At 37.5% G+C, this 17,629-nt stretch overlaps 1 protein-coding gene across 1 annotated transcript in view; it reads left to right on the top strand.

Moving 5' to 3' along the window:
- Positions 1-15,676, top strand: part of LOC111158327 (lin-28 homolog B) — a 123,800-nt gene extending 108,124 nt beyond the window's left edge. The window contains exon 4 of the mRNA XM_022520303.1: positions 15,307-15,676. Within this exon, the coding sequence (XP_022376011.1) occupies positions 15,307-15,676 (370 nt within the window). The remainder of the gene's footprint in view (positions 1-15,306) is intronic.
- Positions 15,677-17,629: the final 1,953 nt, after the last annotated feature.

Below are 17,629 nucleotides of genomic sequence, written 5' to 3'. Positions count from 1 at the left end.
ATAAATTTGGGTCTCTTCTGCCTCCCATTGCTTTGCCCACTACTGGGCTGGTAGATATTTCTTGGAGAAAGTTATAAAACCAGTCTGAGTTGATTACAAGGGTACAGTGATACCAAGATCATGGGAGAGAATTGAGAGAATTCAAATCCTAGCACCGTCTTACAAGTGAGATGGAAAGTTAGTATTAGAGCTAAAAAGAAGGGCCAAAGATTCCTGACCTTTGTTTCAGTGTTTTCCATCACAGTGAGTCGAAAAGTCGGAAAGCTGAGCGGAAAACTCTGTAAAATATGAGATAAGAGAAAAAGCTATTAAGGTGTCATGTAGGCCTGTATGGAAATATTCTTTCTCCTCCACCTCAGCTCTATTGCAGTCTAATTGACAGATAAAATTGTAAAATACAATGTACTTGTGATAACATGGTGTATGTATATGCTGTGAAAAGATTCCACTATCTAGTTAACTAGTTAACTAACACATTCATCACCTCACATATTTATCTTTCTTTTCTTTTCTTTTCTCTTTGGCAGAAGACTTAAGTTCTACTCTCTAAGGAAGTGTCAGTTATACAATACAATGTTATCAGCTGTAGTTACCATGTTATTTATACCTGAGATCTTCAGACCTTATTCATCTTATAGGTGAAAATTTGTATACTTTTACCAACCCCTTCCCACTTCTTCTTCCCCCCAAGCCCAGCAACCACTTTTCCACTCTCTGTTTCTGTGACTTTGACTTTTTTTTTTTTTTTAGATTCCACACATGTAAAATGACATAGTATTTGTCTTTCTACATCTGACTAATTTCTCAGCGTAATGCCTTCAAGATCCATCCATGTAGTCACAAATGGCAGGATTTCCATTTTTATAGCTGAATAATATTCTCTTATGTGTATGTATACCACATTTTCTTTATCCATTCATTCATCAGTGGACCTTTAAGTTGTTCCTAGTCTTGGCTATTGTGAATAGCGGGGGGGGGGGGCAGATATCTCTTTGAGATAGTGATTTTATTTCAGTTGGATATATGCCCAGATCATATGGTATTTTTGTTTTTAATTTTTTGAGAAGCCTTCATACTATTTTGCACAGTGGCTGTACCATTTGCAATCCTACCAGCAGTGCACAAGGATTTCCTTTTTTCCACATCTTTGCTGATACTTGCTATCCCTTGTCTTTTTGGTACAGCCATTTTAAGAGGAGTGAGATGATGTCTCATGGTGGTTTTGATTTGCATTTCCCTGATAATTAGCAATGTTGAGCACCTTTTCAGGTATCTGTTGGCCATTTACATGTCTTTTTTGGAAAAATTAAATTTTTTGTATTATTTTAATCTCCTTTTTAGTGAAGTTGGAAGTAATTCCCAGGATTATGAAAGAGCAAAACATTTCAAGGTATAAAAAAAATAAGATCACTGAGAATAAATGTAGAAACTAGTATGGGTTCAGTAACCCTGGGGATTAAAGTTAGTTGCGCATTTACTTTATTCTAGATTCTACGTGCTTAAAGAGTAAGATCCTAACGATGTCATAATGAACTTTGCATCTCAACCAGTGGCTTCTATGGTTAAATATTTACTGTGTGAGAATTAAAGGATAATTTTAAAAAATGGTAACATCTTGACTCTGATACAGATACAAAATGAGCAAGTGTTAAAGATTTTATTTAATCCAATGACATGAGGAAAATAGACAACTGGAATAACCTGTTCAAAGTACGATCCAAAGAACAGACAGATTTGTAGATCAGGAATATTGAAATCAATATCCAATGAATGAAAAACATGCTTCTTTCAGGGTGGGAAAAGTCAGTGGAACCTGACAGGACAGAATTTGCCTCTGTATGGTCAAGAATAGCTTTGCATTGCTATCAGTTATTGGCGATTTAAAGAGCTGGAAAATTACTCTCTTAAATCAGAATCAGTTAATCCATAAGTGTGAGCTCTAGATGTAGACAATGCAGTTTCTCACTGAAGTACAGCTTTTCCCCTATAAATGTGTTATATTCAATTAAGTTATAAAAATAGACCATCTAAAGAACACTTCACATTCAGTGTGATAAATAAATAGCACTTTTCCATTTGCAGCTACCATATTTTAAAATTTTTACTTTTCTGAAATATGTACATTTTTAAAGTAAAAAGATTAAGTATTAGCCAAATTTACTGCCTTTCACTATATCTGCCATACTTTTCAATATTATTTTTTTGTTAGGAAAACATCAAAAAATCATTCAGTGGCTTTGTTTCTTTTGTCTCACTAAAGGAATAAACTAAATTCTTCACACAAACTTCTTATCAGCCAAATTCAGAGTATGACCAGAGGAGGTGAAAATTCCTTTGCTCAGATACTCAGGAGCTTGTCTTGGCTTACAGAGTATGCACAAACAAATCTGTTAATGTGTAGAATCTAGCCTGAATCTTAGCAGTTACGAGTACTGGGACATGTGCAAACAATCCTGGCTCTGAGGAGGACCTGTCTGCCCTTCTCATGCCTACCTCCAGTTTTTTTTTTTTTTAAGATTTTATTTATTTATTTGAGAGAGAATGAGTGAGAGAGAGCATGAGAGAGGAGAAGGTCAGGGGAAGAAGCAGACTCCCCAAGGAGCTGGGAGCCCGATGCGGGACTCGATCCTGGAAGTCCGGGATCATGACCTGAGCTGAAGGCAGTCGCTCAACCAACTGAGCCACCCAGGCGCCCCCTACCTCCAGTTTTTAACCTCCATCCTTGGCTTGACAGCCATTTCTTTTACAACTGTGGCCATGTGTTCACAGGGTCACAGCCTTAAAATGTTCAAATAAGGAAAAAACAAGACTCTTTAAGGGATCTGTGACCAGAGAAAAGATCTGCCAGGGGTGCCTTAGCAGCTAAACCCTCAAGCTTTTATTCATGTAAACAGCTGGAAACCACGAAGGGCAGCTGCAACCAGTAAGGAAGGGAAAAAAGAAGTAGCCGTGAAGCCAAGAATGCCATCCATGACTTTACCTTAAGCTTTAATTTTCAAGATCAGTCTTTTTATTTTATTTTAATTTATTTTATTTATTTATTTGACAGAGAGAGATCACAAGTAGGCAGAGAGGCAGGCAGAGAGAGAGGGAAGCAGGCTCACTGCTGAGCAGACAGCCCGATTTGGGGCTCGATCCCAGGACCCTGGGATCATGACCTGAGCTGAAGGCAGAGGATTAACCCACCGAGCCACCCGGGTGCCCCCAAGATCAGTCTTATACAGAAAGGACTTGATATCACCGTTTAGGGAGGTTATCTAGACATAGTCACAATTTTTCTTCATTCAGTTTTCACCTACCTACCTACGTGGTGAACAATTTAAGAGCTGCTGATTCTTGGCAAAAGACAACAGTCACAGAAAGACCAGCTGGGCTAGAGGAGGAGTGGACAGAGGTCATGTACTTCTTATCTGTAGTTCATCATTTTCCTCAGCACTAGCTGATGCTGAAATGGGAGACCAAACTTACTGATCATTAGAAGCCTCTCATTGGTGATTTCAGCAGAATAGTTTTAACTCCAGATTCCTGAATAGCCCTAGAAATGGGGATGTTTTGGCACAGTCTTCTTTGGCCTCCCACACACGATTCATCCTGAGGATACATTTTGGGTAGATCGTACTAAGCAACATACTCTAGAACAACAGGCCCTCTATAAATATGTTTAATGCTACCCATATAAACATTGTCAAAATGGAAAGTTTATACATAGTTCTTACTAATTCAATAACATAGCGGAAATTCAGTGTTAATATTAATTTAGTAATACAACAACTGGGAGGTGTTTAAACCCTCTATCTTCATAGAAACTCAAATACTACCAATATTGATACTTGCACCAAAAGTAACTTAGTCATAGTAATTTCAACGCTTTCAATAACCCGTTTGGCTAAATAATAGCTCACTTGGCTAAAATCTTCTAATTTAGCCCTCTTGTTGCCTCCAGCTTGCAAACAACCAGCATAAATCTGGAACTATAATCTAACCTTCTCCTGTGCAGGGCATCAGTCATGCCAGTGAAATTGATTCTTGACCTCTGTACATCTTTCTTTCTTTTGAAATTCCTCATGCCTTCTCTTCCTTCTGTGTTTTAACAGCAAGGTGTGATAAGATATGAGCCAGTCAATTTTATTCTATAGTCTTTGTTTATAAACCTAAGGTGTTTTTTATTATGTATTTAAATTCTTTCATATATTGTTTTGATGTTTACATCTATTTCTCTAGATAACAGATTGTTTCACACATCAAGTAGTCATGATGAAACTACTCTTTTAAAATTGCTTGTGCTTTAATAGATTAAAAAAAAAAGTCAGCGTATATCTAAAGAGAGAGCTATCACTTTAGAATGACTTGTAAAATAGCACAAAAATAGGGCTGGTATACATTGCGAAAGAAAGAAATCATGTGATGACCAAGAGAAAAAAAATTTATAAAAGTTGCCACAAAAGCAGTAGTGGAATTGCATTTCTTCCGCCTGTACCAAGGCTTACCTAAAGCCAATGTCGCCCCTCTGTCACTGGTGATGTGAAATGGTCTAGGGAAATGCAAGCAGCCCTGGGGGTTTTAAATTTTCAGCAAGACTGCTAAAATAGATAAATGAACCAACATTTTCAGGTTGCGTATTATAATCTGATTCTCCCATTTAAACAGACACCCAGTTTTAACCATTTCTAGTTAAATATTGACTGTCTTTCCTTTCCTTTGTATTTGATACCAGCAGTAACCTAAAAATGCTCTCTACCTAAAAGCCACTGTGACAAATATGGTAGATCAACTGAACTTGGTTTCAACAAGGATACATTTAAATCCACAGTTTGGATGGTTACACACTACCACTGTAGGACAGCTTGTGGCACATGCTTGTGTTTGTGTGTATGTGTGTGTGTGTGTGTGTGTGTGTGTGTGTACACGTGTATGAGAGAGAGAGAGAGATGTCCTAAGCTGGACACTCCTCCTTAGTTGTGTTGGATCATAAAAGCCATGCTGGCAGAATGTCCACTGCCTGTGAGATTGGGTCCAATTTCATAACAAACTGGTTTTTCTTCCAAGACATTGGAAAGCATTGAGTTATCTGTGTTTAAGTACATCTTTCTCCTTGTTTTTTCAACTTTTCCATTAGACAGAACCAATTACCTGGCTGGAATGTTGTTTGTTACCTACAAGGGAGATAACATTTTTATCTGAAATACAGATTTAGCTTCTGACCTAGAATTCATTATTATGCTCTTTCTTAAGCTATGGTACAAAGTAGCAGACTCTGAACAAATGATCATTGTTCTGTGGGATTGCCACAAGATCTACCAAGTACTTCTACCCATAGTGGAATGAAATACCAAAATGTCTGGCTTATAATTATACCTGATTGAAGTGTCCTTCCATGAGAAAGGCTCCCTTTGTCCCTGTTTCTTCAGTGATTTCTCTCTCCTTCCGTGTCCTCTTCTCTTTTAAAACTGCTATGCATTTCATCCCTGCTTTGCTGGAAACCCAGCACTGCCGTTTATCACATGCCTGCCCCCCACATTTTCCATCTTACCATTTTGTTATCATAAGATGATGAAAGGTTTGCAGATAGAACTATTACAATATTTTAGCTGGTTTTCAAGATACTTTGGTGCATTTTTGGCTGGCATTATGATACAGATGACAGGCCATTGCATTTATCAGAGAGAATGTCCCAAAACTAATAAACATAAGATAGTTCAGAAAGCAGTCAGAAGACATTAAGCAACATAAAATGTGTAAATACATAAGTCTTACCATTCAGCTCACTATTTACATACATTCCATTACTGTCTAGTGCCAAGTTGTACTTATATTTTTTTCTATGTTGGAAATAATTTTCTCCAAAATGCTAAGGGCATTTTTAAATTTTCTTCTTCTTTCCAGTCTTAGTTGTAAGACATCTAAATATCATCAAATGTTCATTACTGTTGATACAATTTTCTGAAAAATTTTTATAATCTTATCCCTAGTGCTCTGAAATATAAATAAAATATTTCTAATGTTGACTTTTTTTTTTTTTTTTTTTTAATTGGTTGCCCTGGGAAATTGATCTCCTTTTCATTCTGGAAACTTAGATCCTTTAGTATGGATTTTCTTTTTAACATTACTTTTCAGATAATTTTCTCCCTGCCCATAGTAGATACTCTTAAGTGCTTCTTTTGTTCTTCCTTTCAATTTATGAAAATGATTACATGGGTATTAGAAGCAGTTTAATTCACTGATAGACAAGGTATCTAGACAACTTCCCATCATAGAACCAGATGATGAAAGAGGATAGAACAATAGTTGGTAAGTAAAAAATACCCTCTGAACTCAGTGCATACCCCAGATCAGTTTAGTTAAATGGTCTGAACACTAAAGTTTGGAGGAGACCTAGAGTGTTTATTTCCACTGCCAACAATTTTTTTTTTAAGTTTACTTATGTTTTGTAGTAATCTCTACACGCAACTTAGGACTCGAACCTACAACCCCGAGATCAAGAGTCACATGCTCTTCCGACTGAGCCAGCCAGGTGCCCCTCCACTGCCAGCAGTTTTAGAGTTTAGAATTCACATTAGTTCTATGCCACAACAGACTGACCCTTACTCTGACTAGAACTAGACAATACAGAGCCATCCAGACATCTGCCATTAATTTTGTACCAGAAAGAACTGAATGGCAATTATACTAACTAAATTTCGCTATTTAAAAAAATATATTGAAAACCTACCCTTAAGGTGGTCTAACTAAGCCAGTTTTCTTTCAACCACCTATCCTGTACTTTCCCTTTCTCTAAGGAAGACAGAGTGAGCAGTAGTTACTTTATCCATGGCACTCTTTCAGGTGAAATGCAGTTTAAATATTTGAACTTTTTAAAATGCCATGGCTAATAGATTTTTATAAAAAGCAAAGATCTTGGTTTTGTATTTATATTCATAAGGAAGTAATTTTTATGTAATAGCCAACAAAACTTGGTCATAGAAATGGTTTGCAGGAGTCTTATCTATACTAAATTTATATGCTTTTGAGAATTATTTTAGATGCAAGCAACAGAAGATGGAAACTTGAGTTATTATAGGAAATCAATAAATGTTAATTGGTAATGATGGTGAAGTTAAGAGAAAGTAGCAATTGATGAAGAGCTGTAAATTATCACCCATTTGATGACATGGGTTCTTACACATTGAATCCATCCTTGATTGATGAATTCAGAATTGAATAATGGTCTCAGAAGCAGAGAAACTACATCTAAAGCTAAACGCAGTAGTTCTTTGCACTGGTTTACTTCCACAATTAGCAGGGATCAGTGATGGTAAAAGGTGATGGGCTTTTGTGCTCCCACAACCGGAGATTTTTTTTCGTTCCCAGTAAGGAAATAAAATACATACACACTTTTTTCTTCCTTCCTTTCCTTCCTTTCCTTCCTTCCTCCTTTCTGAGGCATCTGTGATCTGTTGAAACAGTGTTTGGGAAGATTTATTCTTTTTTGAACCACATTCCTTAATGGTTGGGATTATGAATGACCTCCTCGTACGGTCGTCAGTGCTAACTAGGATTGTACACAGTTCTCGAGAAGCTGCTCACTGCCACCTGGGAAGTTTTCAAAAAGTATTCAGACGAGGGCCTCCAACTTCAGAGATTTTAATTTAATTGGTGTGGAGTAGCATCTCGGTATAAGTATTTTTTAAAAGCTTCCAAGATGATTCTAGAACTGCTGGTATACAAGTTCACTGTCCAGTGACAAACAGTAATAATGGTTGAATTACAAAATGGAGAAGAAGCTATAGAATTGCTCTTTTTCTAATTACACGAACAACATATAAATTCTTACCTGTTATTTAAAAAAGAAATTCAGGGCTCCTGGGTGTCTCAGTCAGTTAAGCATCAGATTCTTGATATGGGCTCAGGGCATGATGTCAGGGTTGTGAGATCAAGCCCCGTGTCAGGCTCCCCCCTGGGCATGGAGCCTATTTAAGATTCTCCTTATCCCTCTCCTTCTGTCCCTCGCCACCACGCATACTCTATTTCTCTCTCTAAAAATAAAGACATAAATAATAAAAAATAAATAAAAAGGAAACTCTACAAAAATTAGAGTAAACATGAAAGTCCTCCTTCACATTATACCTCTCTTCTCCTCAGATGTAACCCCTTTTAGTTTACCATTTATCCTTCCAGTGGTTTTTCCATGCATTTGAAAAAATGCATACTATTACCTATAAGCATATACAGTTTTTGAAACATAAGTAGTAGTATACTATATGTGTTATTCAGTGGTTTGCCTTTTTTACTTAATTTATCTTGGAGATCTTTTCATTTGAATACATACAAATCTACCTTATTTTTAAAAAAATGTTCTTTTACTTCATTTCTTGCTAGATCTGCAGTGTTTCTCGATATGCGTGGGCTCTCATTTCCTTTCCATTTTCACACGTTTGTAGCTCAGTGGTGAAGAACATCGATTCTGTAGCAGATCATCCAGTTTTGATCACAAGCATTTATTATTATTGTTAGTATTACTATTGTTCGATTTTTCTATTTTTTACTGATACAGGCAACACTATTTCTAATATAGTAGCGTATCTCTACAGACAGATTTTTGGAGTTGGTGTTGTTGGGTGAGAGGGTATGTACCATATTTTTATTTTTAAAATATATGTACTATATAATACTTATTTTATTTTATTTTTAAAATATATGTGCCATACAATATTTTTAAATACACTGTCAAATTGCCCTCTAAAAGACGCCATCTCAATTAACATTCATTCCAACCAGTAGAATCTCATCGTAGTATTTATTTCAAGGCCTAAATAAATCATTCACATCATAATATGTCTTCATGGGCTAACTAAAATGTCAGACAGAGTTCTTTATTTTGACTGGCATTTTATTGAGCTAGTTTGATAGCTCTGATTATAACATGTCATCCTGCAGTTCTGACTTACAGACTTAAACATATATGACTAAGGAAAATGGGAAAATTATTTACTAATTTTTAGACAAAAATTTTCCACCTATGGTACAAAAGGAGTAGAAATAAAACTGGGCATTGGCATTGAAAACTCTGGACTAGATTAGTCCCAGCCTTCATGGCATAGATGGGATCATTCAGTGAGAGACACTCATCTCCTCTATCATAGTGACAGCAGTGAGCCAAATCTTGGGAAATAATCTGTTACAAATCTGTGTGTGTGTGTGTGTGTTGCTGTTTTAAATTCAGGATTCTATTTTTTAGACTTACATGTAATAAAATTTACATCTATTGTTAGGTATAATTTTTCATATAATGAAAATTCAAGGGAGGGGTACCTGGGTGGCCAGGGGGTTAAAGCCTCTGCCTTAGGCTCAAGGTCATGATCCCGCATTGGGCTCTCTGCTCAGCAAGGAGCCTGCTTCCCCCTCTCTCTGCTTGCCTCTCTGCCTACTTGTGATCTCTGTCCAAAAAAAAAAAAAAAAAATCTTTAAAGAAAATGCAAGGGAAATTATTTTCAATTAAAACTTCCTTCTTTGTAAACTCAGGTTTTAGTTGTTTCATCAACACAGAGGAGATGTTATAGTACCTACTTTATAGGGTTTGGGGGGAGAAGTAAATTATGTAACACATTAGAAACCTTCTGTACAGTGTCTGGAACATAGTAAGCTTTTAATAAATTAAACCTCTTATTATTTCTATTATTATTTTAATTCTGCTAACAATATGTTCAGCCCTACTCTATAACTCATTTTATTTTTCACATGAGTTATGGTAATTTAGGGGGATACTGGCTTCTGTATTTCAAAAGATACACATACATTTTTTTTGGTGTTAAATATGTATTTGTTCCATAAGAAACTTTTTTTTTTTAAAGATTTTATATATTTATTTGACAGAGAGAGACGCAGCACTAGAGGGAACACAAACAAAGGAAGTCAGAGAGGGAGAAGCAGGCTTCCCACTGAGCAGGGAACCCTGGTGGGGCTCAGTCCCAGGATCCTGGGATCATGACCTGAGCCAAAGGCAGACACTTAATGACTAAGCCCTCCAGGTGCCCCAACTTTTTAAAAGTGCCAGTATTTTTTAAAACTCAATGTTTTTACCACTGTACTTAAGAAAAATATATAAAAATTAATCTTACTAAAATGTTTTATTGCTGAGTTGGCTTACAGCTTTAAGAGTTGATATAAGAAGAATGAGATACAAGGAACAGATTCATGTAAAGAATAGGTTGCTTTGATAGAGATCTGAAAATGTGTGCATTATTGAAAGGCTTTTCCAACTCTGTGATTTATCCAAGTTTTCTAACTCTCCTCTTGGTATGTTGGGGCAGATCCTGTGAAGTGAATAAACTATACCCAGGTGTAAATTTAGAATGTATGGACGCTACACAAAACAAAATGGGGCCTTCTGGAAGAATCTGTGACCCTCAGGAGGTACGGGGTGGGCAGATTGCTTCCATCAAAAGCTTCTCTGGATCTGTTCCTTTTCTTTAGCTCTCTTAGGTTCTTTGATGGCATTTCTGCCATCCACCTCCTCCCACTCCCACACTGGCATCTCACACTCCCAGGTGGCTGGGTTGATTGGCAGACAATTGAATTAGAGAACAAGTGTCAGTCATATTAAAATCCAAAACTATACTGGAGGGCCTGGGTGGCTCAGTCAGTTAAGCATCTGACTCTTGGTTTTGGCTCAGGTCATGATCTGAGGGTCATAAGATCGAGCCCCCTTGGGGCTCTGCATTCGTCAGGGAGTCTGCTTAAGGATTCTCTCTTCCTTCCTCTGTCCCTCTCCCCACTCGCACTCTCTCACACCCTCGCTCTAAAATAAGTAAATCTTTAAAAATAAAATGAAAAAAACTGTAGTCGTGAATGTCATTAGTATCATTTCCGGATTTTAGTTGGACTGTATCAGGATTGATAAACAATCTCTTCAAAGAGTGAGTTATTCTTTCTCCAAATTGGTTTCTGGAATTCTTTACAATCTGTGACTTTTCTGTTCTCCCGCTTGGAAACTTTATTGTTTTTCACATCTTTCTTTTCCATGGATTTTTATGTCCTCTTTTCCATTTTCTCTCCTCAATAACTTGACTCACTGTTGTCTCAGTATTTGTTTGTTCTTGAGAAGCTTACAGATCTCTGTATCCTTGTCCTTAATGCCCCTTCAAGCCCCCCAGAATGTAGATTTAATTTTCCATATAAATTCTTACAAAGTTAACACTTCCAAATATTTAGAAGTGCCTATCTTCTGTTACTCCCATTACACTTTTAGATAGGCAAAGCTGGAGGCGTTTGGGTGGCTCAGTGGGTTAAACCTCTGCCTTCAGCTCAGGTCATGATCTCAGGGTCCTGGGATTGAGCCCCGCATCAGGCTGTCTGCTCAGCAGGGAGCCTGCTCCCCCCTCTCTCTTTGCCTGCCTCTCTGCCTATTTATGATCTTTCTCTCTGTCAAATAAATAAATAAAATCTTAAAAAAAAAAATAGATAGGCAAAGCTGGCTCTCCGTGAAGTATCATCCCTCTCCCCAAGTTATTATCACTTTTGAGATCCAGGCAGAACATACAATTGATTAATTATTTCATCTAAATCATTGAGGTATCATTTAAAAAATTAACATCCATATCTAACCTAGTGGTTTTCAATTGAGCTCAGTTCTAATCATTGTTACTATTATCATTTGAAAACATAATTTAGTTGTTCTGCAGCTTGGACCTCAAAAATGAGAATTTTTCAAAGGGTCATAGCAGATCTGAATTCTGATTTCAAGATGAGAATTTTCATTTTTGTTTGGGAATCCTCAGAACTTTGCATATGTTTGATTAACTTATTAAGTAATGTCATTGTTTGGGCTTAGTTTGTTAAGACCCCCCCTAATTTCATAACATAATTATATAGTTCTCGAGCCCTAAATATTTGCTTGTATTTATTTTGCTATTTTAGATGCTTCTATCCTACTATATCTATTGTTGGCATTGTTTCATTTAAAAATGTTCGTCTTATTTTGATAATTTTTTAAAAAATAGGCTCCATTTTTATTGTTATTTTCCATCTTCAAAAGCATCTTAAATAAGAAGTAATATCTGTAGAATGTGGAACTCATTAGAATTAAAGTATTTATAATTTTACAAAGAACTTGATAAAGTTCTGAGACTAATCTAAACATTTTTATTTTACTTTATGTTCAATAGGTAAAATATCCTTTGTGCTATTGGTTCGTCATTTTGTAAAATACTATGTATGATTTTACTTTCTATTGTTGGGTATAGGAATGTATAATGAAGTATGATTATGGTTTTTTTCATGTGTAGTCTTTTGCTTGTGAGTCTGGGTCCTTATATTTCTTAAGCATGTAACTATACAAGGGCACACATGCCATTTTTATGCTCACATCAGATGTTAAGATTCATTCAAACTAACAAAGGCCAGCTGATTGGGAGAGGTGTGGACACTGAACAAAGGAAACAAGTACCACGTAGAGCTTGTACGGGGTGTGTGGTGTGGTATCATTTGTGGGCTGAAAGGTAGCTGAACATTTCCATTTTGGTATCAGTCCCTGGGGAAGGACAGGGCTTCATAATGGGGTGTGATCTGCACTCTTAGTAAGCATGATTGACGCTGAATGATTAAATAGAAGAGGGGAATAAATACCACTCCTCTGCTTTTAAGACTGAGCACATATCCACTGAATGCAAATCTTTTCTGTGGAAGACAGTCTGGCCTCATGATAACACATATCTGAAAAGCTAGGAAAGTGAATGAATGGAGTAGATCAAGATGCAAGGAAACAAAAAGTTATACAATGGGTTTAAAATGATGTTTAAAACCCAAATGTAATGGTAAATGCACATACAGAATACGATGGAAGGCCCCATTTGTAAAAGTGGAATGCTGACATGAGGCTCTTGGTAAATTGAGTAGGCAGAACGGATCCCTGCATTGGATAACGCTGTGCACACTACAGTGATGGATGAAATTGATGTGTCCGCAGGAGAGCCTGTTCTATTACTGAAGGCTTTAACCTATTTTCTCCTCTTCGACAATGAGCTCCTGAGTGGATGTTATCCTCAAGGAAGTGAATTAAATTCAAAAGGAGACATTTTGTAGATGTGCAAATTTAATTTAAGAATTCACTTAATCCATGGTAGAAGAAAACTGTGTGGGAAAACATTATTGAGAAGTAATACGGTTATATTTTTCAAAGATGCCATTTTTGAGGGTGTTATTTGGGGGACCCGAATTTCAACCATTCATTGGTAATTTTTATTCTTGAATTTTGCATTATCTCTTAGAATATATGGCTGAAAAGTGTTGAATCTGGATTGTAATATTATTTTATTAATTTATTATATTAAGGTATATAATTGCACAATAAATAATCAGAAAAAGTGGATTTTCAGCTCCTCCCTTAAATTTTTAAGTATATGATGCATTCCTTTTCCCTGGGATAAATACTTGTTAATTATTACAAAGAACAAAAGCCCACATTGTGAATCCATTATTCTAGGATCTGTAAGGTAATATTGGTAACTGAAGAAATAGGCCATAGGTTCCCTAATTTCTGCTTGGTAAAAACTAAACAAAACACATAACAACAAAATATTCTTCATACGTTGACCCAGAAAACAGAATACTAATTGTCCTACATATACTGCTCGGTTGGTTAGTAGTTTAGTCATTTGTCTTTGAAATATATGGTAGTATAAGTTGTTAAACTTGCTGTTCTCTCCCTCTCTCTCACACATACATACATAATTATAATTAATTTTTGTCATTATAGTCTTAAATTGATGCTCACTGGTATTACTTTTTTGTTATCTTTTAAAAAAATGTTGTGACCTGTCGTCTGTGCTTCATATTAAGAATTACAGATTCATAAATGTATTTGGAAATAAATTTAAAACAGAAAACTCTTAAAAAATTTCATTTGGAGACAAAACAAGAACATTCTATACTCAACAAGTAGACTAAAAACCTTTGTAAGTATACAATATTATTTTCTCTGCTTGTTTTGAATGTAAAATTTTCAAAGAAAATCTGACTAAATTTGAGCAAATATATCTCTCAAATAATTTACTTGTTCAGCTTTTAGAAACAAAGTCAGATTTTTGGACATCTCACACAAAGCCATGCCCCCAGTCTGCATTCAAATACTAATTAAGGGTAGATTTAGATTTATTTCAATTTAAAAGAAGTTACCTGAAAGGAAAACTAATTTCTTACAGAGGGAAAAGAAAATAAATTCTTCCCAGAATTTAGAAGCTTTCTTTTATAGCTTCCTCTGATTCAAATACTTACTGTATTGCTTTAAAATTACTTGGTAATTTTCCAGATATCACTCACCAAAGACATCGGACTTCTTATATATCAAATTTCTCTTCATTACTTAATTTGTACAAAGGATAAAAATTCTTTCAGTTCATCTGGTTTCCACAGTCAACATAGTTAACACGCAAAGAACTGTTAAAGAAATGAAATTTAATTTGGTCTATAATTTTCTCAATTGCGAAGTGCATTCCCAGTGTGTATTTCTATGTTACAACAGCTTTGTTTTTTTAAAGGGCTTCTTTTTAAAGCGAGCTGGTGGTTTTTTGCTGAACATTGGCTGCCCTCTAGTGGACTACACTGTTCTCTTAAAAGAACCTGTCAAGTCTTTAAAATAAGGTCATTTCTCTGTGGAAGTGACTAGTGTTTCATGTTTTAGTACTCTTGTTTTTCATTGACTGTTGTGTTTAGCACAAATAGCTTTATAACTTTGTGAGAGCATTTTGGTGAGATGGTCTTGGAAGCACACAGCATTTCAGGGATGCCTGGGTGGCTCCGTGGGTTAAGCGTCTGCCTTCAGCTTGGGTCCTGGTCCCAGAGTCCTGGGATGGATCCCACATTGGGCTCCTTGCTCGGTGAGAAGCCTGCTTCTCCCTCTGCCTGCTGCTCCCCCTGCTTGTGCGGTCTCTCTCTGTCTTTCTGATAAATAAATAAAATCTTTTTTAAAAATAGCACATTACATACTTATTTTTTTTTTTTTTAAGATTTCATTCATTTGTCAGAGAGAGAGAGGGAGAGAGAGCGAGCGCAGGCAGACAGAATGGCAGGCAGAGGCAGAGGGAGAAGCAGGCTCCCCGCTGAGCAAGGAGCCCGATGCGGGACTCGATCCCAGGACGCTGGGATCATGACCTGAGCCGAAAGCAGCTGCTTAACCAACTGAGCCACCCAGGCGTCCCCATTACATACTTATTAAGAGGGCACATTAAAACAGGCTGATCTCATCGTCAGTTTGTATTTTTTTTTTTTAATTTGTAACACATTTTATGACACTTGCTCCCCGCTGCTGAGACGTTTCCGCTGTTCTTGTTGCAGATGCTACAACTGTGGTGGCCTTGATCATCATGCTAAGGAATGTAGTCTACCTCCTCAGCCAAAGAAGTGCCATTACTGTCAGAGCATCGCACACATGGTGGCAAACTGCCCACACAAGACTGTGGTGCAGCCGCCCGCCAGTTCTCAGGGAAGACAGGAAGCAGAAGCACAGCCATGCACTTCGACTTTTCCTCGAGAGCTGGGGGGAGGGCATGGCTGCACGTCCCCGCCGTTTCCTCAGGAGGCGAGGTTCGAGATCTCAGAATGGCCAGGCAGGTCCCCTCAAGAAGCTTCCTCGGCGAAGTCCTCCGCAGCGCCGGAAGAACCAAGCAAAAAGGGGCCTTCTGTTCAAAAAAGGAAAAAGACATAACGCTTCTTCCTAAGTGTATCGTTTTCTTTCCCCGGTTGGGAAGTCTACCTCATGCAAGTACAGGGGAGCAGTATTTCACAGCAGCAGCTGACGGGATTTTTAACTACTGTTGCGGAACTGTGAATTTTTTTAAACAGACAAATCACTCTAAGCAAATTACATTTGAGCAGGGTGTCATGTTTTATGTTATTCAGAGAATGAAATACTATGTATATCTGTATGTGCATGTGTGAGAGGGAGAGAGCCTGAGTGTGTGTGTGTGTGTGTGTAGGAGGCATCGATACAGGAATGTAGACACATATATAAAGCGGATTTGTCTTTATGTATGTGCGTCTATAGATAGAAGCACACACCCTCCCTCACGGAATTGGACAGCCCCGAGAATTGAAAACCCGTAGGAAGCATTTTAGATGGTTTCAAAGCTAACCCCTGGAGGTTTTTTTTTTTTCTTGAAATACCACTCCCTTTATATTACATTAAAATAAAAACATGACTGTTACCTTTTGTGTGAACCAAAGGCTACTTCAGATCTCAGAGCTGCCAATCATATGGTACTAAAGGTTTTACGTCATCAGTTTTCCCAAGTTTGGGATTGCCTCCTTTTCTTGTTATCTATAGAGTATTTTCTCCCTACCCCCACCCCCTTTGAAGGCAGTACCTTAACTCCACATGCCTCTGACTGCCATAAGCTTTTTGGAATCTGGGATACAGAGCTCCAGAAAAGACAATGAATGTGTAATTTCCGTGCCGATATTTCCATGTTTTTAATTCATACGTTTTGATTGTGAATTAGATGCCTATTCAGAAAAATGAAGGGGGAGGGCAATGTAGAAATGTAGTGACTTGATTGTTTTCAGTGGTATTTTGATACCAGCTCATTATAATCTTTTATGTGTTGTGAAGTTTCGAAGGGGTTGTGGCAACAGCAGCTTCCCTTGACGAAGTCAGTCCAAACCATCGCTTCGAGCAGGGGTCTCCTTGTTTACTACTGAAGACTTTGGAGGAAAGCTCCAGTCGTTGGTGTAATTTTTTTTTTTTTTTTTTGTGGCTGTTTTTTATTACCCCCCCCGCCCAAGAGAGTTATCTGACTTGTTTCTAAGACAAAACAGCACAGGTTGAGAATGAAAATTTAAGTGGGTGTTCATAATTGCCCAGTACGTTTGCCCTGTGAAGGATATTGAAAAGTGCAGCATTTGGTGGTAGGCAGCTGGAGTGATGGGCCTGGGGCCGAGGTGCTGGGCCTCTCCCACCAGAAGCGACAAGAATTTCGTTCATTAAAGTGAATTTGACAGAGGTTCCCTTCATTACTCATGCTGAAGTAACCGAAATGGTGCGTTCAGGGTGGACATTCAGTAATGGAGATAGAGACGCTTCTCAGGTTGGTCCTCAATTATGTGAGTCAACTGGCCTGGGACCAATCCTCATGTTGGTCCCTTTAGGTTTCAGTCATTTAAAAAAATAAAAAAAAAAATGTTGGTGTCCTCCTGGTTCTAGATGTTATGGGTAAATTTCTGAAACATCTCCAAGAAGGTACCGATTAGTTATAATGCTTAACATTGGCAATAGACAACATTGTGTGTGAGCCTGTTGGTGTAAGCTCAGATAATCAGAAGAAGACAAGAGCATGAGTCAAATGACATCCATTCTGCCGAGCAGCTTCTGCTCCTTCCCCAACGTAGGCAGTTCCTGCGGTTTGAGCAAGCCCCCATCAGGAGCAAATGCCTCCGAGGAAATGCCTCCGGCTGGGCCGCCAGCCCTTTATCTCTCAGCTTGAATTCTGGGACAGTGTTTGTGAGACTCTCCACGGTGTATTCTGGAATATCCACGTGCTGTGATGCAAAGCTTACCTTTGACGATATTGAATGTGATAAATAGCTATAGAGAAGTACTTCCTTGCCTTATGTGAGGATTGTAAGCTTATTTAAATTATGTAGACAAATCAAAGTGGCATTG

Source organism: Enhydra lutris, unplaced genomic scaffold (assembly GCF_002288905.1).
Source record: "Enhydra lutris kenyoni isolate GAN:26980312 unplaced genomic scaffold, ASM228890v2 scaffoldscaffold58, whole genome shotgun sequence".
In the NCBI taxonomy this organism is placed as follows: domain Eukaryota; kingdom Metazoa; phylum Chordata; class Mammalia; order Carnivora; family Mustelidae; genus Enhydra; species Enhydra lutris.
The sequence above is the reverse complement of the archived record's forward strand: the minus strand, read 5'-3'. Positions and strand labels throughout refer to the sequence as shown.